Source organism: Canis lupus, chromosome X (genome assembly GCF_048164855.1).
Source record: "Canis lupus baileyi chromosome X, mCanLup2.hap1, whole genome shotgun sequence".
Taxonomy (NCBI): Eukaryota; Metazoa; Chordata; class Mammalia; order Carnivora; family Canidae; genus Canis; species Canis lupus.
The window spans coordinates 2,507,447-2,532,225 of NC_132876.1; the positions used below are offsets into that span (position 1 = coordinate 2,507,447).

Sequence of the window (24,779 nt, forward strand, 5' to 3'; positions counted from 1 at the left end):
CAGGCTGGGATCTTATTTGGAAACGGGGACTTTGCAGATGTGATTGAGTTGGGGATCTTGACGTGGAGAGATGATCTTGGCTTATCTGGGCAGGCCTGAGATGCAGTGACAGGTGTCCTCATAAGAGGGAGGCAGAAAGAGATTTGACACACGCACCCACGGAGGGGGAAGCCACGTGAAGACAGAGGCAGAGACTGAAGGGGTAGCCGCAAGCCAAGGGATGAGCGGGGCCACCGGAGGCTGGGAGAGGCAGGAAGGATCCTCCCCTGGAGTTTTCAGGGGGAGCAGGGCCCTTGACTTGAGCCCTGAGACAATCAGTGTTTGAAGCCAGGTGCAGAAAACTCATACCAGTCCCTGACCCGGCCCCCAAGAAGTCCTGGGTGTCCCTGAACCCTGCCTGCAGCATACCTCCCCTTGGGCCTCGCGGGTGCTTGGCCTCAGTAGATGATACCCCAGAGGTTCTGGAGAGCCAGGCTTCCCTCTCCATCCTCAGGAGCGGCTTGGGGCTGGCTGGGGGGAGGTGGCCTTTTGGCTCTGGGCTGCCCAGGGCGGCGGCCCCTGCCCTCCCAAGACCCAAGCCCAGAGCCCACGGGGACGGGCCTGGAGACCACAGGGGGAGCAGAAGTGAATGAACACTGGCCCCGCTTCCCAGCTTCTCGAAGCAAGCCCTCCACCTGCCCGTTCAGGTCCTTCAAGGAGGGGTTGTCCTTCGGAGGCGCCCTGCCCCCAGCCCCGGCCATGGGCTGTGGACGCCTGGCTGGCTGCCCCTCCGACAAGCCCCAGCTTGTCTAAACCCGAGCAGTGGATTCGGCTTAGGCTCCAGCTGGGCCCCGCTGCATTCAGAAGGCACCTGACCCGCAGTAAGTACTTGGAAATGTCCCCCACCCGGGCCCCGTGTCACTGACAATGCTCCTTGGCAGCCACTTCTTGCACGGGACAGCCCTCCCCGCGACTGAGCTGCTCCCGTGACTTTTATGGCCCTGTGTGCATGCGCGAGCACGCGCGTGCGTCTGTGTGTGTGTGTGTGTGTGCGCGCACGCACTTGTGCCCGCCTCAGCTCACTCTCTGCCTTAGGTCCCTCTGAGCCGCATCCACACACTCAAAGCGCCGGGGGGCCTCCTGGTCCTCATGTGATATTCCTGGCCTCCCCTTCCTCTGCCTCCAGAGGCCTAGGACCTGGGGGTGCCACACCCCCATCCTGTCACCATCCCACCCCCTTCCTGTCACCCCACATCCAATCTATCCCCAAGTGCAGGGGCTGGAGCCTGGTCCCTCCTAGCATCCTTCCTGCCGCCTTTTGGGCATAGCCGAGGCTTTGAAAACGGGCACCCCTGAGCCCATCTGCGTACCCACAGCTCATAGTGGGGCACCCCAGCCCTCTGGGGCTTCCTGTGACCTCGGCCAGGCCCTGAGCTCCACGAGGAGGGCACTCTGCATGGCCTGAGCCGTAGGTGGGGGCTGGCGGCTGGCAGGGGTAACCTTCATGTTGCCCTGGGTTTTATTTATTTATTTATTTTTAAAAGATTTTATTCATTTATTCATGAGAGACAGAGAGAGAGAGAGAGAGAGAGAGAGGCAGAGACACAGGCAGAGGGAGAAGCAGGCTCCATGCACCGGGAGCCCGACGTGGGACTCGATCCTGGGACTCCAGGATCACGCCCTGGGCTAAAGGCAGGCGCCAAACCCCTAAGCCACCCAGGGATCCCCCCTGGGTTTTATTTTTAAGCCCAATCAGTCCCCACTTTTGTATCGTCATCATCACCACCTAACAGCTTGCGACACACTTGAAGCACAGGGAGACGACGTCCTCCATCTCTGACCAGCTGCTCTGAGGATAGAACCCTGTTTTCCAACCACGACTCACAAGCTTTTGTGGGGTGAGGCCCTGTTCACCTCGCTGGGCTCCCGCCACGGGCCCAGATGGTCCCCTGGGTGCCTCGAGGCCTCTGGTCTTGGCAGAGTATGCGTCCCGACTTCAGGGCATGGTCTCCTATTGTGCAGGGTGACCCACAAGGTCCACGGATGCTTTCCCTGGAGCCCAGCCACCGGGATCTTATCTGAGCCTAGCAGCATTATTACAGTTGTCCTACTAGTTTTTTTTTTTTTTTTTAGAGAGAGAGGGAGAGAGAGAGTACACGTGTGTGAGTGGCTGGGGTGGGGGGGACAGAGGGACAGAGAGAGAGAGAATCCCAAGCAGACTCCATGCTCAGTGCAGAGCCCGAGGGGGGCCTCTACCTCACAACCCTGAGACCCCGTCCCCGGGCTCAGATCAGGGGTCAGCGGCTTAACCAACTGAGCCCCACTCGTCTCACTGGTTTGTCAGGGCACCTCTGTCCCTGCGAGAGAGGGAGGCAGAGAGGAAGGGAAGGGCGGGAAGGCTGGGAGAGAAGACCGAGACCTACGGGGACTACGTTGGACCTGCACGACAGGGTTCAGTGCCCCGGGCCGGCCCACAGAGAAATGGCCTGAGGGCTCCACGTCCCTGGCTCCTGCAGGCCCCAGTTCTGGCTCTCCCTCCTCACAGCCAGTGAGGGGACTTGACTGAGGCCCTGTCTCTTGGCCCCTGGCCAGTGCCCTTGCCCTGAGCCTGCCCAGCTCAGCAGAGATTGCTGGGCTGTGCAGCACATGGCCCAGAATAGTGCTATGATGCCGACGGGTGACATTCTATCACAGGGCCACCATGCTGAGCGGCGCCTCCCATCCCCAAAACGGGAAACTCAGGGACGCCGGGCACCCTGGTGCCAGGCCAGGCAGAAGGGCACGCAGCTCTGTGCTGGGAGCCAGCACGTGGAGCCTCCGAGCTCCTTCTGTCCTGGGCTGGCACTCGTCATGGGCTCCGCCTGCTGTATTTTCATGGGTGACCGGTGGCTCTGGGGAAGCCCTGGCCCCCCACCACCCGAGGCGGAGGGCCCTCGTGGGGGATGAAGGAAGAGCGGCCAGGCTCTGGCCCGCCACCACCTCAGTCTGCTGGGCCTGCCAACTGAGGGCACACTGCTCTGGGGACCGTCCCTCCCCTGCCCGTGCTGCCCTTTCTGGGGCAGACCAGTGTCCCCAGCGGGTAGGCTTCTCAGGCCGTGTCCTGGATCCTTTGTCGGGAGCCAGTGGCAGAGCGCTGCAACCTGGGCTTGGCTCTGCGGGCGCACGGTGCGAGCTCCTGGGCCGAGCTCCTGGGCCAGGCTCCTGGGCCAGGCTCCTGGGCCGAGAGGCCAGCGCAGGTGCGCGCTCGCGGCCCGTCTGAGGCCTGTCCTGCCCAGGTGTGCGCCCCCTGGTGCTGACTGGGGTGCTGCGCACGGTCCCCCCACAGCCGGGATGTAGCGTTGCTCGCAGCCTCCCCCAGCCCATCAGGACAGGCTCCCCTCTCAGAGCGAGGGTCTGGTTGGGTGCTCTGAAGGTGGCAGGTGCTTGGCAAATGCTCCGCTCTGGGAGGGCGGATGCTCCCTCAGCCAGGCCCGCTCTAGGGGCCCAGTATAAGGACCGCTGGGGCGATGGAAGTGCCTAGAAAGAAGTGGAAGGGATCTCCTTGTCCGGAGTCAGACCTGGAGGAATTGAGGACCCTGGCCTGCGGGCAGGGAAAGCAGCAAAGGGGAAGCCCACGGCTCGGAGAGGGCACGAGGAGGTGGAGCCTGGGCCCACCCCGGTTCCCCTCTCCGCTCGGTCCCCGGTGCCACCCTGCGAGTGGCAGCACACAAAGCCATATTGCACAGTGTTTCTTTAATTGAAAGACAACAACCGACCTCAGAAGCAGCCCCTCCTCAAGCTGGGTGTGATCGTTAGAAACCCCCACCATACCAGGGGCCAGAAGGCGAAGGGAGGGGAGAGCTAGCCATCTCGTGGGGAGAGGGGGACGATGAAAGCTGGCTGGGGCTCCAGTGGGAGGCTGGGCCCTTTCCGGGGCCAATGCTCCCCTTTGGAGTGCGGAGTGCATGCAGGGTGCATCGTCTCCACCTGCTGACCTCCTCCAGGACTGTCCAGGCTTGGGGGCAGCTGCCCTCTGCCCCGGGGCTTGCCTGGGTAGGGGCTGAGCAGAGGCCCCGCGCCACAGACAGCGGACCCAGCTGGGAGATGTGAGAGAGGAGAGGGAGGATGAGACGGACACGTGGAGAGGGACAGGGAGAGAGAGCGAGCCAGGGAGGAAGATCCTGGTCTGGAGGCCAGTAGAGGAAAGGGGCTTGGATGGACGGGCCAGGCCATGAACTTGCAGAAGGGGGGGCGTGGGAGGCCAGGAGCAGCAGGCCAGGCCAAGGACGGTTGGGAGCCGGAAGCACACGAGAAGGAGGAACGTGCGCCCGGCAGGTGCGGTGGGCTGTGTCCATCCTTGTTAGCCCCTTCCCACCCCTAGACCCAGGGCCCGTCTTTCTTGGACTGGAGCCTCGGGCCGTTTGATTCGAGGGTGAATGGGAAGAGAGCTCTATGAGGGGGCCTCTGAGTGGCTAGGACGGTGGGGGGCGGGCAGGGGCAGCTCTGAGGCCAACAGGCATGTGATGGGCGGCTGGGTCTTGTGCCCCATCTGCGTGCTTGGGAGCCAGGATGAGGGCGTCAGGAGGCAGCGAGTCAGGGTCCGGGATCAGGGCGGGGCTGGGTTGGGCGCAGCTGGGCGCTGGCTCGGCTCCTTGGCTCTGCCCTCCCCTTCGGGATGTCTGCTGTGCTCCCCAGAGACCCGGCCCAGGCCACCACGGCGGCTGCCGCTGCCTCTACTTTTTGTAGTTGCCAAACTGGATGGCCAGGCGGTCAGTGACGCAGCGGAAAGTGGCCGGCTGCACCTCCCAGTAGGGCACGGGGTTATTGAAGAGGCTGATGCCGTTGTAGTAGGCCCGCTTGACCCCGAAGCCCACAGGGCAGAAGTCGTTGACGCCCACCTTGGTGATGTTGTTGGTGTGCAGGTACACCACCTGGGGGCAGAGGGGGTGGCTCAGGCCCAGCGCCTGCCCTCCCAGCCCGGTCCAGCCGGCCGCCCAGTGGCGGGCAGACCAGACGGCAGAGGGCTCGGGCCTTCCCTCCTGGCTGAGTCCCGCCGGGCCGCCCCACGGGTGGGGTTTCATGGCCGCGCTTGCCCTTGGAGGGCCAGGACGTGGTCCTTCCATTGTTGGGAGGAGCCAACCGAGGCTTGGGGGTGGCTCTCCGGTAGGTGTTGCTTGGGATGTGGAGGCACAGGTGCGTGGCCAGGGGCCGGGATGAGGGGCCCGGATGCGGCGCGTGGCGGTGGGAAGTGAGGGGCACGGGACGTGGGTTCGGGTGCAGGAAGGAGGGCACCTGGGGCTCCCCCGGGCTTCCCAAACTCCAGGCCTGCCCCTGGGCCGCAGCCGGTCACTCCGGAGACCCCGTGGCATAGGTGCGAGAGGAGAAGGAGCCCGGATATGACCTCCTCTTCCTTCCGGGCCCCAGGGGCGCTCGCTCTCCGGCAGCCCTCAACCTCCCGAAGCCCCCCTCTGGATGGGGGGGCGGAGGAAACCCCCAAGCGAGGAGGTGCTCAGACTGCAGCAGCGCCCTCTAGAGGCAGAGCGGACAGCGGCCGCTAGAGGGCGCGCTTAGCCGGGAACGGGCCTCCGTGAGGCAGCATCTGGGCGCCCCCGCCAGCCCCCCTCCCCGGGGCAGGGCCCGTCCGGACAGCCTGTGAGCGGGCAGGTCTCCTGGCCAGTGCCAATGGGGCCGAGGAAGAGACTGGAAGCCAAGCCAGGGACGAGGTCCCTGAAAGAACCCCAGGCAAGACCCTGCACCCCCCTTCCCACCTCGACCTACTTCCTGCCCTGAGCTGAACCCCCCCAGCCGCACATCTGTGCACCTCCAGTGCCCAGGCTGTTCCCTGACCCCCCAGGCTCCGCCGTGCCTTTCTGGGGTCCCACCGCCTACGAAAACTTCAGCTGCAAAATCTACCAGGCCAACTCCTGCGGGCACCTCGCACCCCCACTCCACGCACCCCCAGCCCGCCATCCCCAGTGCAGTCCCCGCTCGCCTTCCCTGCTTCCTCAGCACGGATCCCTGTGATTGCTTCTTTCCAGATGACGAGGGGGCGCAGGGAGAGCAGGAGCGGCTGGCCAGCGGCACAGCAAGGCCCTACTAGGCCCCTCCGGCTCAGGGCAGCCGGCATGGGGGCGGCGGGCGGCTCTCACCTGCAGGAGCTTGAGGTCCGGAAGGCCGGAAGGCACCCTGGACAGCTTGTTATTATCCAAGTGCAGCTCCCGCAGGGTGGGCAGGAAGCTTAGGCTCCCGTTCTCGATCATGCGGATCTGGTTGTGGCCCAGGCCCAACCTGCAAAGGACACGTGACATGTACCGAAAGGTAGAGGAGTGAAGAGCAGTGGGGGCAGGGCGCCCGGCTTGGATCCCCAGCCCACCTGTACAGCTTGGAGTAACGGAGCAGGTCCTCCAGCTCGATGGCCTGGATTTTGTTGTGGTCCAGGTGGAGTTCATTCAGGGTCTCGGGGAGGTCTGCCAGGAAGACAGGGTGCTTGCAGGGGAATGCAGGTGGGGGGAGGCCAGGTGTGTGGGCTGGGTCTGAGTGCGGGGTGACGACGGGAGCACAGGGCTCCCCAAGCCTTCCCTGAGTTGACTGGTGACTCCAGATATCTCCGGGCCCCCCCCACTGGCGCCCACCTGTGCCATGGACGCTGGACAGCAGGGGGAAAGGGCTGCCTTCCTACCTTTGGGGATGCCGGTGAGCTTGGCCTCAGAGATGCGCAGGTAGTTGAGCTTCAGGCCATCGAAGGCTCCAGGCTCAAAGCCACTGTTTTCCAGGGGGTTCCCGCCCATCTCTAGGAGAGAGGCCCTGCTCAGCCCCAGCGCCGGCGCTCGGTGGCCGCCCGCACAGCCCCAAGTCCTGCTGGCCTCCTGGCTTGGGCTGGCCTGACGGGCCCGGCTCCCCCAGGTCCCCCAGAAAGCAGCCCTGCTAATGTACCGGGCTGATCGCGAACTCCTGGCTGTCCAAGACCGTGACCTCCCAAGGGTGTTGGCCCAGGCATCGGCCTCCGGGAGGAAGGGAGGCAGGAGGAAAGGGACGGGACCCAGAGATCAGCTGCTCAGCTCCTCTGGCTGGGCCCTTGGTGGACCCCGGCTGGCCGTCTGGCTGCACTGGCCCTTTCCCTTCCTTCTCTCTACGGACCCCAGGTTTCTCTTCATCTTGCCATGGCAGCCCTGGGGCATGCCCCGAGACCAGCCTCTGGAATGTTCTATGAAGCCCACCAGGCTTGTCCATGGCACCCGGCCACGCCGGCTGGAAGAGGTCCCTCTCCCTGCGCCCTTCCCGCCGGCCACGGGGTTGGCCAGGCCGCACTCACCGATGCAGTTCATGTTTCGCAGCCCGCTGAACACGCCCTTTGGCACCTTGCGGATGCGGTTGTCATGGATGCGGAGCTCCACCAGGGAGCTGGGCAGGTTGGGAGGGATCTCCACCAGGTGGTTCTTGGAGATGTAGAGCTTCTGCAGCTTCCGCAGGGGGCTGAAGGCCTTCTCGTGGATCTTGGAGATCTTGTTGTTCACCAGGACGAGAGCCTGGGGCAGGGAGGGCGTGGGACGTGAAGGCACCGGCTCCCCACTCCGCCCTGCCCTCACCACTTTCCCCCTCCCTGGCCGCCCGGGGTTGGCGATCAGTGGGGCTGCCAGTGGGGCCTTGAGGGGATCCTGCGGGCAGCGTGTAGAGCCCGGAGCCAGCGCTCGGGCCTGGCCATGTCATTATTGCCCGCATGGCCCACCGCCTCGCGGCACCCCGGTTTCCTGGCTGGCACCCGGGCCGTGAGAGACTGTTTCCTTCTCATGTCGCTGGGATGCAGCAGTACAGCAAGAAGTTCTCAGCTGGAGAGGGAGTGGGGCTGAGCGACTGTGTCCCGTGCTTGTGGCTGCTGACATCCACACATGTGACCTGGGTCCTGGGGCACTCCCACCGAGCCCTCGTCCAGACTCCACGGCCCCCGCCCCCTCTCGCACTGCACACATCTGCCCCCACAGCCGTAAGCGCCCAACCCCTGACACTGCCACCTCCGAGCCCCGCGGCGGCCCGGGCGGCCTTACGTAGAGGTGGTGGAGGCCCTTGAAGTCATCGGCGCGGAGCTCTGAGATGTCGTTGTTCTGCAGGTCCAGCAGCATTGTGTCGGGTGAGATCTCCTTGGGCACGGCCTTCAGACCTGGGGGCCGGGGCCGCCGTCACCAGTGTGAGCGCCTCCGAGCAGGGGACACACACGCACACACGCACACACGCGCTCGTGCAGGGGCTCTGCCACAGGTGAGGGCCCTTCTCACTCTCCGCTCGCCGGCAGCCGAGCAACCGGACACCATTCCACGCTGAAACCAGGCTCCCCACGCCCGCGCGCTGGAGTCACCCCATCCCTGACCCCACCCCTTCGTACCATCCCGCCGGGCAGGTGTGTGTCTCCCCAGTAGGGCACCGAGGCCGGCCGGCGCCTTCCTGCACCCGCCCCGCCCTGGTCCCGGGACTGACCCAGGTCGGAGCACTGAACAACCCGCAGGTGGCAGTGGCAGCCAAAAGGACACATGGCGCTGTAGGTGGGCGTGAGGGCGTCCAGGTCCGGGACGCCTGAAGTTGTCTCAGCGCCTGAAGCCTCCTCGTCGTTCAGCATGGGCAGCCCGTCGTCCAGGGTGAAGTCCCAGAAGCCCTTCTGCTCAAAGGGCAGGGCCTGGCTCAGGGCCAGCAGGGAGGCGACGAGCCACAGGGGCCACATGGTGGGCATGCCTGGGAGGCTGGGGTGAGGAGGGGCGGTCAGGAGGGCCCGGCTGGCACCCGTACGTGCCCCCTGGGCCCTTTCCCGAAAACCTCCAAACACCAGGAGCTGAGGACCCGCACGTGTTGGCACCGTGTTCACCATCCCTCACATGGGGCCAGCCGGACCCCAAGGCGGGAGTGGCGTGGGGGAAGGTGGCAGAGGGACGGGGCGTGGGCAGGCGGGAGACACCTCCTTCCGCTCCCCTCTGATCCTGGGCAGGACAACGGCTTTCATGGGCAATGGGTCGTCTTGCCGGTCAGTGAGTCGCGTTCACCCCCCCCCCCCGCCCACTGCCCCCCACACACCCCCTCAGCTGGCAGCCTGCCTGGGGACAGGGGTCAGTGAGGCGAGCAAAGGGAGTGGAGGAGGCAGAGAGGGAAAGGCAGCTGTCTGCCCCATAAAGGCTTTGAAGAATTGGGATTTGAATAACCTATTGTGGCCAGGGCCGATCCCACATGCTCCGGGCCCTGTGGTGCAGTCAGCATTGAGCTAGACCACCATGAGTCACTTCCTTTCCTGCCTGAGCTCCCCCTTGCAGCACACCCACATTTTCTGAAGAAAAGTCGAGAGGCCAAGACACCCTGCTGGGCACGCTGGGCTGAGGCCTGGGGGAGCCACGGAGGCACTGCGGACAGAGAGAGGGGCGGCCTCCCGGCCAATCGCTGCCGGGGAGGGGGCGCGGCCCCCAGCTCCCCTCCCTAAGGCCCCCCAGGGCCTCGGCACCCTCTCCTGGCCCGCAAGACTCCCCCTGGCTTGGCCTGCAGAGCCCCGGGGCTCCCACACCGGCTCCTGCCTTCCTTCTGCCCGTGGCCCAGCCCCCCGGAGAGGCCACCAGAGGGGAGCTGGCTGCTGCCAAGGTGGCAGGCAGGATCGGGCTTGTCCGAAGTCTCCCCCAGGCCAGGCAGCGGGGTGGGCGTGAGGGGGAAGCTGCCCTGCCCGAACCTGCCCCAGGGGCCCGTTTTTACCACCTCCTTCCTTCCCCCATCCAGAGGCTCCTCTGCTGGAAGGTCCCGTACAGGGAAAGGCCGAGCCCCTGCCTCTCCCACCACCCTCACCCTCCCGGATTTCCCCCAGAAAGTCCCAGCCAGCCTCATTTCCCCATGTGTTCCGCGGGCGTCCGTGTGCCTGCCCTGCTCCGCTCCCGGGCTCCGGTGTCCGGGGTTGCCCCGCGTGCATCTGTGGGCAGTGAGCCTGGCCGGGGGCCTGGGGCTTCCTGCAGACCCTCCTCACTTGGGGCCGTGACGGGCTTCAGTGGGGCCCGGGGCACCTCTGAGCCTGACTGCTGCAAATAAACGTGGCAGGAGTCCCCGGGGACTGGAGGGCTCTGCTGGATTTAAGCCTCGAGAGCATCTCGGCCCGGTCTGCTGCTTTGTTGGGCGAGCCCGGTTGGTGTGGGGCTGGGCTGGGTGCTGCGCAGCCCCCTGGAGCCCTCCCACCAGCAGGCCAGGGCACAACTACTCTGTGCCCCAGGTTCCCATCGATCCCAGTCCTGCCAGCCCCTTGCATGCTCCCCAGGCATCCCCTAAGTGGGTCATGTAGCTTGCCCCGGCTCCCACTATCCCCGAGGACACTGGTGACCCGGGGTGCAGTGTGCTGGGCAGGCCGAGGTCACAGACCCAGGACATGGTTCAGTGGACTCGGCTGGAGGGCCAGCCCCAGAGTGCCCCCAGCAGGTCCCAGCGGCCCTCCTGAGTGCATGGCCCCCAGTGGCAAGCTCAGAGAAGCTGCCTGCCTGTCCCAGGTGACACAGCAAAGTAAGCGTCCCCCACGTCAGGGGAGCACCCAGTCTGCCTGGCTCCCTCAAGCCCCAAGACACCACGATCACACCCCAGGTCCTGCCAGCCCCAGACTGGCCGGGCAGGACCCAGCGGAGCCCCCGGGAGGTCCTGGTGTCGAGTAGGGAGGAGGCCCTGTGCTTGCCTACCTGACAAGGTGTCCCTCCTTCTTCCCCTGATTCTGCAACCTCCAGCGCAGAACAGGACAGGCCGAGGCCCTGGGTGCCTGCTGCCACTGCTTGGGACCCTTGCTTGGGAACCACTGGAAGCCCGGGGCTGGGACGAGGACGAGTGGTCGGAGAGAACAGGAAGGGGAGGATGGAGGCAGGAGAGCAAGATGGAATGGGAGAGAGGGAGGAGACTGTTGTCTTCTTGCCTGGCACCCCTGCCAAAGCCGCTACCTCACAGGGGGGATGAGTCAGGGCTGGAACGCCCAGTGGGAGCCTGGGAAGGCCTTGGGATCCACGGCTCACCTGGATAGGTGGGGGTGGATGGGGTCGTCTGGCCGGGCCCAGGGGAGGCTGTGGTGGGAGGTGGGCAAGACCAGGCCTCCTCTAGCCCGCCGGGGGCTGGGAAGGGCCAGGGGTCTCCCGGGGAGCCTCCGCCCCCAGATCTGGCCCGGCCGCCAGAGTAGAGCAGGACGGCACTGGAAAGGCCAACCGGGGTGAGACTGGCCACCCAGGCTCCACGTGGGCTCGTGGGACGTGTCCTGGAGGAGTGGGGGCTCGAGATGATTCGGCTCGAAGCAGCCAGGCTTGATGTTGCTGCATCTGGGGGCCACAGGCAGGGGCCCTGGGCTCTAGTGCAGGCTCACTCTCGGGGCGTGGGGTGGGGGGACGGAGGCTGACGGCCGGGAGGCCCTCCACCAGGGCCCTGTGACCGAGGCCGAGGACAAGGCGTGGCTGGTTCCCCCGCCGCCCGCTCCCGGCTGGGCCCGGGCAGTGGACAGGCTGGCAGGGTGGGGGCTGGGCGGGCTTGCCAGCAGAGCCTCATTTCCACTCTGGAAGCTGGTGGAACTGCACAGGGAGGGGAGGGCTGGCCGGACAAGGAGCCGGGCAGGGTGTCCCCGAGGACTCCGGGGAGGGCCTCGAGCCCTGTCAAGCTGTGCTTGGAGCTCGCTGGACCCCTGGCCCTGACAGCAAAGGCAAGAAGTGGTTGCGGCGCCGAGGCCTCCGGCCCAGTGCCCACAGGTGTGAGCGAGGGAAAGGGCCGGGCTTCCTGGAGCCCGCGCCCCAGACCAATAGGGCCTCCTTGTCTCGCTCTCTGAAAGCAGGCGCAGTCCTGCGAGCGAGGTTGCTCCCGGTCCGCGCCAAACAAGACGCATTGGCAGCCTCTGAGAACATGGAGCGGCCGTGCCAGGCATTCAGGCCAGGCCAAGGGCGGCGGGAGCAGGACTTAAGGTCTGGCATGCCCTGGGAGCTTGCTTGCGAATGTGTGGCCTGCAGCTGCCAAGTCGGAGACGCCGGGCACCGTCCCGAGGCCTCAGCCCGGCGTGTCCCCCCCCCAGCAACCCGACCTGAACTCTGGCGCGGGTGCCACCGTCTACCTAGCCTGCCGGGTCCCCGGGGCTGTGTGGAAGAGGAGGGGCGGGAGGGGACGGGCAACACGGGGTCCCCTTTCCCTCCGCACCCCTCTGTCCGCCAAAGGCCTCGGAGGCCGGCCTCGAACAGCCGGCGGGGGGCGGGAGCGCCGTCCAGAGCTGCGTTCCGCAGGTGGGTGCGCAGCCGCTCCTCCTGCCCCAGGCCCCAGCCCGCCCGCCCTCTGGCAGCCTCTCACCTGCTCTCGGGGCCACCCGTGGGCCTGCTGGGGCCCCCGCACGTGCGCGTGTGTGCGTGTGGGGGGACCGCGTGAGGGGCTGGCGGCTGGGGTGGCGAGGGCGCAGGCCTGTGCCCGAGCCTCCTGAGGCTGCAGGGCGAGCAGACGCCTGCACGTGGCCGGCCAGGGCAGCTCCTTCCCGTCATGGCCCTGGCACCGCGGGGTATTCAGGGAGCGATGCGAACTGGACGTGGCAGGCGGAGGCCGTGGGGAGCTGGCAGGGAGCCGGCCCATTGGCGGGAGAGGGCTGGGACCGGGGAGCTGGCGGGGTGGCTGCGCGGGCGAGGCCAGACCTCTGTCCCCACAGCATTCGGGAGAGCCCTCCGCTCTGTCGGGAAACCTCTGGAAGGTGGGGCGGGGGTGGGGTGGGGAAGGGGTTAAACTGCCGGCCAGGGGCCAGGCAGCCGATGACCCAGGTCAGCTGGGGGTCCTGAAGTTCCCAGTCCCTTCACACCTGGGCCCGGTGTCCTTCCTCCTCCTCCTCCCAACTCACTGAAGAAATCCTGAGCTCCGCCTCACCTCATTCTAGAATGTTTGAGGAAGAGGGTGGATGCTATCGCCTCCCACGGATGGGGCAGGGGACTCAAATGATCCCTTAACGTAGCCCTCCCAAAGACCAAAAGAAGAAAGTGCTGTTTTTGCCACTTGATGAAAAGGTAAACTGAGGCTCACACTTTGCCCAAAACTCTGGCCCGAGGCCACACAGTAAGGAAGCGGTAGGACTGGGGCTCCCTGTCTGTCCATCTGTCTATCTGCCTGTGTGTCTGGCTCCATCCTCTGCTGTTCCAAAGCCACGAGACCCTATACTCCCTGGGCTGTGCAGGGGGTGCTGGACCAGCCTGTGGGGCCCTGGCGAGGCTCCCCGGCAGCTCCCTCACCCGAGCTGGGAGGTGATGCTGTTGGAAAGTCAAAGGGCCCTGCTCTGTGGGCCCTTTGCCCATCGTGGCTCCTGAGGCACAACGGCCCCTGGCTCTGACCGCCACTGATGGTAGGTCTTCGGGTGCCTCGGGCCAGCCGCCCCGCTGGCCCCAGCACCCCCAGCGGGCTGGCCACAAGCCTGGGGCTTCGGCGTGCCCCGGGTCTGCAGGGGCATGGAAAGGCCATCATCCCAGCCAGCCAGGGAGCTTCCCTGGAGCCGTTTAGGTCCCAGCTGGCAGCAGCCCCCACAGGGAGATGTCCTCAGCCTGGCTCCCAGAGCCTGGCGCCCCCCTCGCCTTGCTCCCTGGCTGAGCCCGGCCGAGGCGAGGGGGCTGGGCCCCGCTTCCCGGGCAGGACGGTGGCCAGGCACCCCTGGGAGTGAGGAGTGAGGCCCTGCCCTTCCTGGGCCCAGGGTTTCCTGCAGCTCCTTCCGCGCACCGGCTGTCAGCCAGGGGCTCCGGCTGGTGGTGGGAGCCAGCCCTCGGCACCCGGCCCTGGGCAACCCCCAGTGCACCCCGCCTTGCAGCCGGGGGCCTCCATGGCCCTGCTGGACCATAATCAGGGGTGAGCAGGGACTCAGACTGAAGGATGATCAAAGTCACCTTTGCCTCTGGTGTCCTGGGACAGAGCTGCTGGAGCCAGCCTCTCCTTGCCCCTTCCCTCTCTCCTCCAAGTCCCACTTCAGTTCCCCAAATCCCCAGCCCTGTGTGCTGGGTCCCCCTGGGCCATCTGTCTCCCAAGGGGTGGATGGTGGAGGAGAAACCAGGGTGAGTCTTGCAGCTCAGCCCAGGCTGGTGTTTTTGTGGAGTTTGGCTTTCAGGTGCCAGGGACCGGGAACGCCGGGTGCAAGGAGGCTGGACAGAGACCCCAGCCCCTTGAAACCCAGAGATGTGTCACCACAGGGAGGGGCCGGTGAGTCATCTGAGTTCCCGGCTGGGGAATGTCAGTGATGCTGCTCTGTAGGCTGCCGTGGGAACTGAGGCTGGTGGGCCCTAGGCGAGAAGGCTTCCTCCACGGCCACCCCAGGATCTGCCCTGACCCAGAGCGGGGCGGGGGGCGGGGACAGGAGAAGCCAAATGGGGGGGCTCTGGGCAGCTCCCAGGAGCTGGAGTCCCGGAGGGAGTGAAGGAGGCCCCGGGAAGCTCGGGCTGGGGGCTCCAGTTGAGGGGGGACAAATCGCAGTCACCCATCCCTAGAGGAGGTGGCCACGCGGGCCCCACGCCCACCCCCGGGGCCACTGGGAGACTGGCTCTGGGAGACGGAAGAAGGGCCCGGCCGTGTAGCCTCCATGGGTCTCAGGCCCCGGGGGACGCGGCGGAGCTGACACCCTCCCGCCCCCAGCATAGCCCCTCTACCTGCCTCCTACTGCTCCCTGGGAGGTGGGACTTCCAGAAGGCCATTCTGTGGGTGATCAAGGTGTGGGCCCCAGCGTGTGAGCAGGGGACAGGAGGGAGAGGAGGGGCACTGACTGCCACAGGGGCCAGCTGACAGGAGGGGACAGAGCTGCCACGACTCTGCCTTCAGGGGGAGCCCTTGCTCACTGTCACCGCCACCAGCCAGTGCCGCACACGGAGGCCCACAGGAGGGAGGGTGCCCTGGGACAGCCACCATCACTCCTCAGCCTCTCGATTTGAGCCGAGCCCTTGGGCTGGTGTGCCCCCCTTGCACCAATGTAGAGGGAGACAGCTCCGGGCAGAGACTGAGCTCTCTCACCCTGGGGTGACTGATGAGGAGGGTGGGGAGGGAGTCATGGTGGGGTGGGAAGAGCTTTCTTACAATCAGGGGTTTGGGAAGCTCCGCAGAGACGTGTGAGACAAATGACCCCGCGGCCCAGCAGATGAGGCTTCAGAGGCCCTGGGGCTGGGGCCAGGGCTGGGACCATCCTTGGGGCGCGGCGGGGAGGGGGTGCAGAGTGGACGGTGCCCGGGCCACAGCCTACTGCTTGTGTGTCCCAGGGAGATCCTGGGGGACTGCCACTCTCTCGTGCCTCAGCTGTGTCCCCGGGCAACTAAGGACAACTGACTGCTGGGACGATCCCGTGCTGCGCTGTCTCCACGGGGCTTCTCCAGGGAGTAGGCGAGGGATGGCAGTGGGTGGCCCGGGAAGCAGGGCGGCTGGGAGAGATGGGAGGCCCTATTGAAGGCTCTGCCGTCTTCTGGGGACTTGGCACTGGCACCGGAAAGGCCACTCTGGGGTCTCTCCTCATTTACGCCCCCCAATGAGCCAGGGCCACTGGTAGGACTGGGGCGGGTTCGGTCAGAGGATGGCATGCCAACTTTCTGGGCCCCTGAAATGAGCCTGCAGAGAACTGCCAGCAGCCACAGCTGGGCTTCAGACTCCCCACACACGCGACGGGGACTCGGGGCCCTGCTCCAGGGCAGGGCACAAGAGCGCTGGGACGGTTAATGCCCACCGTGGCCCGGGGTCTCGGGGCTTGCGGGTAGGCCCCTGGGCGGGCGGGCCCCTCGGCAGCTGCCCCCCGGCTCTCCGTCTGTTCTCGCGGTCCCGTGGGGCGCCCTCCTTTCCATGCACCCCACAGTCCCGCCCTCAAAGGCCGCCCCATGCTGTGGGGGGGGGGCAGAGGGCAACTCCCCAGGGAGGCACCCACTGGGGGAGGCACAGGCGGCCTCGGGGCGCCAGGAGGCGCTCACCTGCGCGCTCCTCACTGCGGGCCAACCCGCGCCCCCGAGGGAGATCCCCAGGAAGCTGAGCATGTCCAGCTTGTCCCCGGGCCAGTCGGTCCCTCCAGGCGGAGACCTGGCAGGCCAGGGAGCAGGGGAGGGCACAGATGCAGGAGCACACTGAGGATGGGGCTGGCCCTATCTGCCACCCCAGCGGCCCTTCACCAAAAGTATTCAAGAACAACCTCCCTGGCCGGGACGAAGTCTACCCTGCCCGCCCCAGCCCCCCACCCTCTCCTGGGGTACCCCGGGCCTCCTGCTGCACCCAGCAGAACCGACCTGGGCAGCCCCCACTAACCAGTGCCCAGGCCCAGGCCCAGCCCCACCCACGGAGCAGTGGGAGGGGGGCGCTCCCCTCCCCCAACCTCCCAGGAGACCCCGCGACCGGGAAGAGAGCTCCGTTCTGCCTGTCTCCCGTCCTGGGTCCCCTGGCGGCCCCTCAGCACTCCAGCCATCCTGGGAACTTGCAGGACAGCGGCCAGGGGCCCTGTCACATCCCTCTCCAATGCCCACGCGGTGCCACAATTGTCAGTATCCATGGCCCGGTGACCCCGAGGCTTCCCCGGGTGCTATGGTGTCAATAGGCAGGGCTTGTGGGTCAGGAGCCCTGGCTCGTGGCCCCAGCTTTGTGTCCGACTCGCTGTGCAACTGCGGGCACGTGCCTGCCTGTCTCTGGGCCTCGGTTGTCCCTTTTGTACAATGGAAGGAGTGAGGGTGAGACCAGCAGGGGCCCCTCCTCCCCTCCCTGAGAACTCTGGGGGCAACCTCGCAGCTAGTTTTGCTTCAGACCTGGGGTGCACCCTCCGTTCTGGAGGCGTCCCATGCACCAGTAGGCGGGGGCTACTTTTGGGGGACAGAGCAATTAGTCAGCGAGCTCTTGAGCCTCACCGGTCGTTAAAGGCACCCATCCTGGGACCATGGTGTCCGAGTCTGGAAGTGGGCCTGTGGTCTCACTCCTCCCCAGGGTCCCCAGGGGCCCTCCAGGGCCCCAAGCCAGGCCTCACAGGGTAACATGGCACAGTCGCCTGCATCTCTCTGTGCCCACCCCTCCCCATCCTGAGTCTCAATCCAACGGGGTTCCGGGGACAGACAGGACCGAGCCCCCCAGGCAGCCGCACCCAGGGGACCCTGTGGCCAGGGCCTTGAGGAGCCACCCCTCTCTCAGGAGGAGGCAGAGGAAGGGAATTAGCCTGCGGGTAAGGGAGAAATATCTGGGCAGGCTGCCTGGGGTGTGCCGGGGAAACCAAGTCTCTGAGCCCACGCCAAGGACTGGTCCTGGCCGCCGGGGACCGCTCCCCGGCGCGGAGCCCTGCCAGCCCTGTCCCCAGGCTGCCCTCGGGACCCACAGTGAAGGAAGAGGGCTGGGATGCCGGCCACCGGGCCATGCCCAGGCCATGCTCGGGGTGGGGGGGCGGCAAGGGGCAGAACCCGAGGGGGCGAGGGAGGCAGGGAGAGTGGAGCTGCGTGAGGTCAGAGGGGAGAGGAAGGCTGGGCAGAAAATGCAGGAAGGGCCAGGGACGGCGGGGCCGTGGGAATCACAGGAGCCCGGGAGCAGGACACGGAGGTAACGTGGCGGGGCCGAGGGGAGGGATGCGGAGGGCTGGCGGGGGGCAGCAGGGACGTGGGCATCTCCAGGGCGGCGAGAGGGCAGTGGCAGCAGGGATGAGACAAGGGGGGGACAGCGGGCACAGCGGGGTGGGGGGCGCTGGGGTGGGGACCCTACCTGGGGAGGGCGAGCGGCTGGGCACAGGCTGGCTGGCAGGCTCGGGTGTCTGGCAGTCAGCGCGTCCGTCCGTCCGTCCGTCCGGGCCCTCCGAGAGCAGCTGCTCGCTCCTGGGCAGTTCGCGGAGAGAGGGAGCCGGCGGTGGGAGGGAGGCTAAAGGCGGGGCGGGCTGGCCGCCGGGGAGGGGACGCGGGAGGGGGCGGGGAGGGAGGAAAGGAGGGAGGGGGCTGCCGGCGGAGAGGGAAGGCGCGGCGGGAGGGAAGACGCAGGGAGGGGGCCGGCCTCCGGGCCCCCCTGGAAGCTTCAAAGGGAGCAATTTTCTCGTAGACGGCTGGGCTGGGCGAGCTGCGCACCCCCCTGCCGCCCGCCCACCCCAGGCGCGTGGGGAAGGGACACGCTCTCACTCACACAAGGACCCTCCGTGTCTCTGGGCCGGCACAGCCTCAGACACTCAAACTTTCCACTGCCCAGATAGGGACACTGAGGCCGGGAGAGGGGCGGGAGCTGGCTTGCTGGCACTTGCAGGCGGAGGGCAGAAGGGGAAGGGCGGCGAGGGGGAGGCGGCCTCGGGCTGCCGGTCCAGTGAGTGGCCCCCGGAATTCTGGCCTGAGCCCGCCCAGAACCTCCAGCAGCCCAGCCTGAACAAGGAGGTGGTTCTCCCCAGTCGGGGCGGGGTGGGGGGGTAGCGGCTGTGGCTTTCTGGAAGGCCTTGATGCAGGCTTCCAGGTACTCTGGACACCCCAGCCCCCCAGCCCTCGGCAGTCTTTGTCCCCCCTCCAAAGCAGGACTGGTCCTCTCTGCGTGATCTCACCCCGGGGCTCAGCTGGGGCCTGACGAGAAGGCGTCCCAGACTCTGGGGGGCTTCCCCAGCCTGCCTGCCCCGAGGCGCAGAGGCCCGGGCAAGCTGAGAGTGGAACAGTGAGTCATCTTTCTTTACTCCGTCCGTGCGGTCCCCCAGGAGGCAGTGAATGCTCTGTGGGTGGGCACTTCCTCGGGGCTGAGCCCCACGCTGGCCACGTACAGGGGCGAACCGGGCGGGCCTGCCAAGGGTCCCAGGAAGAGGCCGCCAGCGGCCACCACCCCACGTGGTCGCGCGGAGCTCAGCTGCTCCCCCAGGGCCCGGAGGAGCCCAGCTCCACCTCGGTCCCGAGCCCAGGGCCTTAGCACACGTCTTCCCTGTCCTGTGGGGTCCCCTTCCTCCCGTGGTCCGTGTACCCCACGTGCAGCGGAGCGGGGCCACAGCCAGCCTCTGTCACCGGCTGACACGGCCTGGAGGGAGACTCCCACCGGCGAGGTGAGGGTAGACACAGCTGGAAACCGAGGTGAGGAGGCCCACTAAGGGAACAGCCGGAGAAGCTAAAGGCAGGCAACAAGACGGGAGGGCATGGCCTCGAGATCGAGAGACGAAGGTGCATGGAGAGAGGACAAGCTGTCCAGGGCCAAGTGCAGGTGGGCTCTAGAAGGCTCTGCCTGGGGATGTGGCTGGGCCCAGAGCCCCTCCCTTCCATGTGCACCAGTGTCAGTTCAGGGCCCCCCGCTGAGGACCTGAGACACATGGTGGCCTGATCAAGCCGTGGCGCCTACCTGCAAGAAGCTTCCAGGCCATGGAGAAGGGAGACGTGGGCAAAACGGGGTCTGGGGTGGGAGCTCTTATTTCCCTGGGGGAGATGGCTGCAAATCCCCGGGCCCGGCCAGAGACTGGCGAGAACACAAGCCCTTCTAGAGAGGGGGAGCCATTGGTCTGCTTGCTCGTTGGTGTTTTTAACGTTTTTCAGAAACATCCTGAAACTTCTCTGGCAGCGGAAAGACGAGATCGTAGAAGCCCCCGTAGCCTCACGGAGCCTCGGCATCCCCACGCACAGTTCCTGGCCGTGCACAGAACACTGTGCTCTGGGAAAGAAGCCGGTCACAAAGCCCCACATATTGTATGATTCCACACGAAAAATCCAGAATAGGCCAACCTATAGGGACAGAAGGTGCATGAGCGGCTTCTAAGGAAGCGGGGATAGAGGGTGACGGCTGAAGGCGTCAGTTTTCTTTTCTGGGTGATGGAAGTGTTCTGAAGTGGACCGTGGCGCTGTTGCACACCACACATACTAAAAACCACTGAACTGGACGTGTTAAATCGGTGAATTTTATGGCATGTGCGTTATATCTCAATAAAGCTCTTTTGAAAAATGAAAAAAACCCCACAAAACCCCGCGTAAGACAAACCTGTGGCCCCAGGAGCCTGTAGCTGCGCCTGAGGCCCCAGCTGGTCTCAGGCCCCCGGGCCGCCCTCCACTGCACCCCGCACCGTCCTGGGGGCTGGGCCCCGGGAGCCATCACTCAGCTCCTCGGCCCCAGGAGTTGCGGTGGGGCAAAAAGCCGTGAGTATGGTGGCCGGAGCTCTGCTGGGGGACGCCACTCTGGGGGCTCGGGAACTGAGCCCTGCATCCTGTGGGGATGGGACTGGGGCACTCTTGTTTTCGGCCTCTCCGGGGCCACACACAGCACCAGAGGCTCCGAAGGGCTTCCTGGAGGAGGTGACTTGGAGTAGACAAGAGAAAGAGGAGGGAAGACAAATGTTGGTAGTGGAAGGAGTAGCACATGGCAAGGAGCAGCGGGGTGGGGGGCAATCGGCACAGTGGCACCCAGCAGCCTCAGTGTCCCCTGCACACTGCACAGCCTTGGGTGTTGGCCAGGCCCGCTCCTGGAGGGTGCTTGTCGGGGGGCGCGGGGAGGGACGATGGGCAGCACCCCGCACAGGGCCCATTGCGCGTCCTGCAGCTCTTTTCTGCACTTGGGGGACGCATCTGGAGCAATCCCTCTGTAAATACGGTTCTTGCGCCTGGAAGGCTCTCGTGTCTGTGGTTTGCAGTCTGCAATAAGGCCGGACTGCACGCCCGGCCCAAGGCCCACTGAATCACTCGGCCGGCCGGGCCCTCTAATTTGGGGGCCACTCCCAGCCCAGCCAGGCAGCACCTCAGTCCGGGCCTTCCCCTTCCCCCTCTTTCTCCCCAGGCCTCTGCTCCTCCCGGAGCCCAGGAAAAACCTGCCCCCCAGCTGGGAACAACACGTCCCTGCGGCCGCACAAGAGTCAGCGGGCCCCTGCCCTCTGGCCTCCCCGCGCGGGGAGGAGGCGGCAGGAGGCAGAGGAGGGCAGGCGTCGGGGGCAAGGCCAGAGGAAGAGCAGGCATTTCCTGAGGCCCCGGGCTGCGGAGGAGGCCCATGCGCAGCTGTCTTAGCTCCCCCAGAACACGTGGTGGACAGGGCTGGCCAAGTCAGGGGGTCCGGGGGCTGGGTGACGAGGGCGCTCTCCTGCCCGAGCCCGCACGCTTTCCCACCAGGGCTCCAGGGCGCTGGCTGAGCCTGCTGCTCCAGGCTCCAGGCCGCTCCCTCACCTGGCTGTCCTGCCCGTTCCCCCCGCACCCAGACCCGGGCCCCAGAGTTCGGGCGAGGCGCTCGAAGGGAGCGGGGCAGGGGCGGCAGGCAGGGGACAGGACAGGGGCCAGGCCGAGGGCGAGTGCAGGAGGGAGGGGGGCCGGGGACGAAGGGAAGGCAGGGCTGCTAGCAGCTGCGAGGGGCTCCTGGGGCAGGGCCGTCTAAGCCAAGCCCACTGCCGTCCTGTGTGCCTGTGTGCGAAGGGCCTGGACTCAGCTGCAGCCTGTCCTCCGACAGCTGGCTCGCAGCTGTGTGTGCCCGGCCCTCGGAGTCGGAGGGGGACGAGGGGCAGGAAGCAGGGCACCCAGCAGGCGGGCTGCGAGTCTCCTTTGCACTTGAAACCCCGCATCTGCTGCTGCTGCTGGCGCTCCCTGGGGCGGGGGGAGGAGGCTGGGAGGTGGCCCAGTGGGTCAAGGCCCAGGGGCTCCAAGGGGCCCCCACCAAGGTACCAGCAGTTGACGGAGCTCCCTCTGAGCTCCAGCCCACCCAGCTGCTGGTCCCATGAGCCTCCGGGGCCTGGAAGGAGCGGCATGGCCCGAGCTGCAGGGGCCCTCCGCCAGCCCCCTTCTGGCCTCCCTGCCGAGCCCTGTCTGCCTGGGCCCCTGCTCATTCGCTCATTCGCTCATTCGTCTCTGCCTCTACGCATTGTCCTCCCTGTCTGTGCTTCCCGGTTCCTCACTCTTTCCTCAGATCTCCCGTCTGTCCCTCTGTCCCTTCCCTGGGGACCGCGTCAGCCAGCCTCACTGTTCTCCGCCCTGCCGAGCACATGTGTTCCTGGACCAGAAGCCAGGATGTGCTTGAGGAAGCACGATGGTGACCAAGTGTGATGAGCGCTACAGAGGGAGGGGCACCAGCCTAGGTACTAGCACCACTGGGGGTGCAGGGAGGGCTTCCTGGGGATAGGGGTGGCTCTCCAGTGGCCCCCTGGGCTGCCTTCCAGCCTCTCCCTGGAGTGGCCACACGGGGCTCCTGCAAAGCCAGCCCAGAGCAAGTGCTCTCACCCCAGGGAGGAGCCCCTTACGCCCTAGCCTCCAGGACAGATGCCCAGGCAGGGACGCAGCACATGCACACACGGAGGTCACATCCTGAGCAAGCGACCCTGCCCAGAACTCAGCCGAGATCCCAGAGAGGGCCCTGAGGATCTCGGGCACCGCAGCCCCCAAAGCCAAGCTCACGTCGTCGTTGTGCATGGGCCTCACTCAGCCTGCTGGCTTCCTGCACTCCCCATCTCCACGGCCTCGGGGGCTGGGCAGTGAGGGGGGAGGCGAGCCACTGGGGGGCAGCCCCTCCCACCCCGAGCACCCCAGAGGCTAGCGTCGGAACCCTCTGGAGCCCAGACGTGGCCTACCTAATGGAGCTCAGGGGCCCCCTGGGTGTGGGAGCCTGGGAACCTTTCCCGAGGCTCACATTAAGCACCCAAGAGGGAGCCGACTAGTGCAGAGTGAGCCGAGCCTCCACTATCTGGAAGCTTCCCAGCGCCGATAGCCGAGGTGTGGCCAGTGAAAGCTGGCACTCTGTATGCCAGAGCTTTTTTTGACCTTCCCCCGAGGACATAATCACACAGCGGCTCTCTGGCCCAGGCCGCCAGGCTGTAATTTCAGGGCCCGAAGGGGTCTCCACGGAGGCTGGGCCTGTGTCTGGCTATCTTTAGAGAGGCATGGCCTGGGGTGTGGCCAGATGAGGGAAGGTGGACAGGGGGCTGTGCCACCGGGAGGCGTCTGCGGGCTGCCCGGCAGGCCGGTGCGACACAGGGAGGCCCTGAGGCACCCCGGGAGGCCCTGGTCTTCCGCCAGGGGGAGGCCGGCCCCCAGGAGCTGTGCCTGCATCTGGCTGCTGCCTGCAGGGCCAGGCGGCTCCGGTGGGGACAGTGGGTGAGGGCAGCACAGGGGAGGGGCCTGGGCAGCCCGTGTCTGGCCGACTGGCTCCGCTCACCTGCCATGGTGGCAACTGTTACGGGGCAGGGCCTGGGGGGCGGTGGAACAGGCATGGGGCACACCATGCGACACATACGCTTTGCTCCGCCCTGGGCCTGTTGTCCTGGAGGTGGGGCCTTGGGCTAAGCTTGCCACCACCTGGGGTACGAGGCAGGGGAAAGGCTTGGAACCAGATGTGCAGAGAGGTCGGCAGGGAGCCTGGCCCCCAAGTGGGGGTGCTGGGGATAGAAAGGAGAAGGCAGGTCGGAGGATTTGGAAGGCGATGGGCAGGACAGCGGGACTGTGGCTGGGCGGGGCGGGCAGAGGTGCGTGGCTCCACGGAGGTCCTGGGGAGGAGACATCGGTCCAGCCCCAAGGGCTACACCTCTGCTCCCTGTCCCCGTTCCCTACCACTGCACTTGTTGGCTTATGTGTCCCCCTTCCTGGTCCCCACTTGCCCCCACTGTCCTGACCCTCCGCCTCCCCCCTACATGGGACTCCTGTCTCAGTTGGAGGGCTGACAACGGCCTCCCTTCCTGCCATCTGACTGTAGTCACCCCTCAGATGCCCAGCGCTTTGGGTGTGACTGACTGGGCCTTGCCTACCCCTGTACCCTCCAGTGGGGTCAGTGGCTGCCCTGAAGAGGAGGGCAGTGGCCTCTCTCATGCTGGCACAAGAGCTGTCAAGGCTGACCCAGGATGTGGGTGAAGAAGGGGCGGCTGCAGGGCAACAGCGGGGGGGGGGTGCGGGGTGCTTGGTCCTGCCAGCCGGTATGACGTGTTCGTTCGCTGCCCGGGCTGGGGCTCCGTGGGGACGTCTCCCTGGGGGTGTGCCATGCCGCCTGGGCAGTCTCCCCTCTAGGCCGGAAGCCCCTGGCCTCTAGCTGCTGGCAAGCCTGCCCTGAGCTCCTGGCCCCTTTGCGGGCACCCCCGTGTAATGACGATGGGCTACGCACAGGCCGGGTCCGCTTGCCCCCCTCAGGACCCGCTCAGCTCCAGAGCACCTGCGAGGCTTGGCGTGGCCGTCATCCGTCACCGGCCATCTCCCCCCCCCCCACTGCTATTCCTATCCTCCCATCCCCGGGGTGGTGGCCCCAAGAGCCTCCCAGTCAACCTCCTGGGGGCAAATCCAGTTTTGGGGGGCCCAGTGGCAGACAGCCACTCGGGGCTTAGATGCATCTGTGCCACGTTGGGCGCCAGTCTGCTCAGGCGTGGCTTCCAGGCCTGGGTTCAGCCCACCTGACAGCACCCCAAGGGCCCAGCAGCTTCGATCCGAAGTGGGATTTACCCCAGTAACCACCTGGGGCTGCCCACCTCCTGTGTCCCCTGCCCTCCTCTGCCCCTCCTCCTGCCTCCAGGCCAGTGGCCTTGACAAACTGCAGGCCCTGGGACCTGGGATATGGCCAGACTCCTCCTGAGCGCCCCCCACTCCCCGCCCCCCCATCTGCTCGGCAGAGGTGAGAACAGCAGGGGGGAGAGGCCAGCAGGGGAGGGGGTTCGCCTAGCCTGAACTCTCTGTGCCTCCCAGGGCCTGACCTCCGCGACTGCAGGGAAGGGGGGCACGGGGGCTGACCAGAGCAGGGGAGCAGCGGCCGGGCGGGCAGCTGGGGTGGAACGGTCATGAGAGCTGGGAAAGCAGCAAGCCCTCCCTCCCATCGGGGGCCAGCGCCTCCAGGGCTGCTGACCTCTGACCCAGCCCAAACAGGATGTGCCATATCTGTGGGCCTGGGCCCCGGAGGAGAAGGAATGCTCCGATGAGTCCAAAGCAAACACTCCCCAAGCTTCCCAGGCCTCTCCCCGCCCCCTGCCCGAGTCTGGCCCT

General features: G+C 66.4%; 1 protein-coding gene across 3 annotated transcripts; it reads right to left on the reverse strand.

The window, feature by feature from the left end:
- Nucleotides 1-3,694: 3,694 nt before the first annotated feature.
- On the reverse strand, nt 3,695-18,216 carry BGN (biglycan). Of its 3 annotated transcripts, none has more exons than XM_072817845.1 (9): nt 18,031-18,216; nt 17,623-17,732; nt 8,428-8,687; nt 8,001-8,113; nt 7,271-7,484; nt 6,638-6,748; nt 6,332-6,425; nt 6,108-6,246; nt 3,695-4,889 (listed from the first exon to the last, which is right to left on the reverse strand). In XM_072817845.1, the coding sequence occupies exons 3-9, from the start codon at nt 8,675-8,677 to the stop codon at nt 4,692-4,694; spliced, it is 1,119 nt and encodes a 372-aa protein (XP_072673946.1). In that variant the 5' UTR covers nt 8,678-8,687; nt 17,623-17,732; nt 18,031-18,216; the 3' UTR covers nt 3,695-4,691. The 3 variants fall into 3 exon arrangements, with proteins under 3 accessions (XP_072673946.1, XP_072673947.1, XP_072673945.1); XM_072817846.1 differs by lacking the exon at nt 18,031-18,216 and adding an exon at nt 10,635-10,761 and having other exon boundaries at nt 17,623-17,767; XM_072817844.1 differs by lacking the exon at nt 18,031-18,216 and having other exon boundaries at nt 17,623-17,971.
- Nucleotides 18,217-24,779: the final 6,563 nt, after the last annotated feature.

What these genes read in the sequence shown, in the direction of transcription:
- BGN (XM_072817845.1), bottom strand. Translation starts at nt 8,677, where the DNA reads ATGCCCACCATGTGGCCCCTGTGGCTCGTCGCCTCCCTGCTGGCCCTG. An exon ending in AGGGCCTCCACCACCTCTAC is followed by an intron (nt 7,485 to 8,000) that starts GTAAGGCCGCCC and finishes TCCCTGCCCCAG; the next exon opens with GCTCTCGTCCTGGTGAACAA. An exon ending in CGGACCTCAAGCTCCTGCAG is followed by an intron (nt 4,890 to 6,107) that starts GTGAGAGCCGCC and finishes CTCTGCCCCCAG; the next exon opens with GTGGTGTACCTGCACACCAA.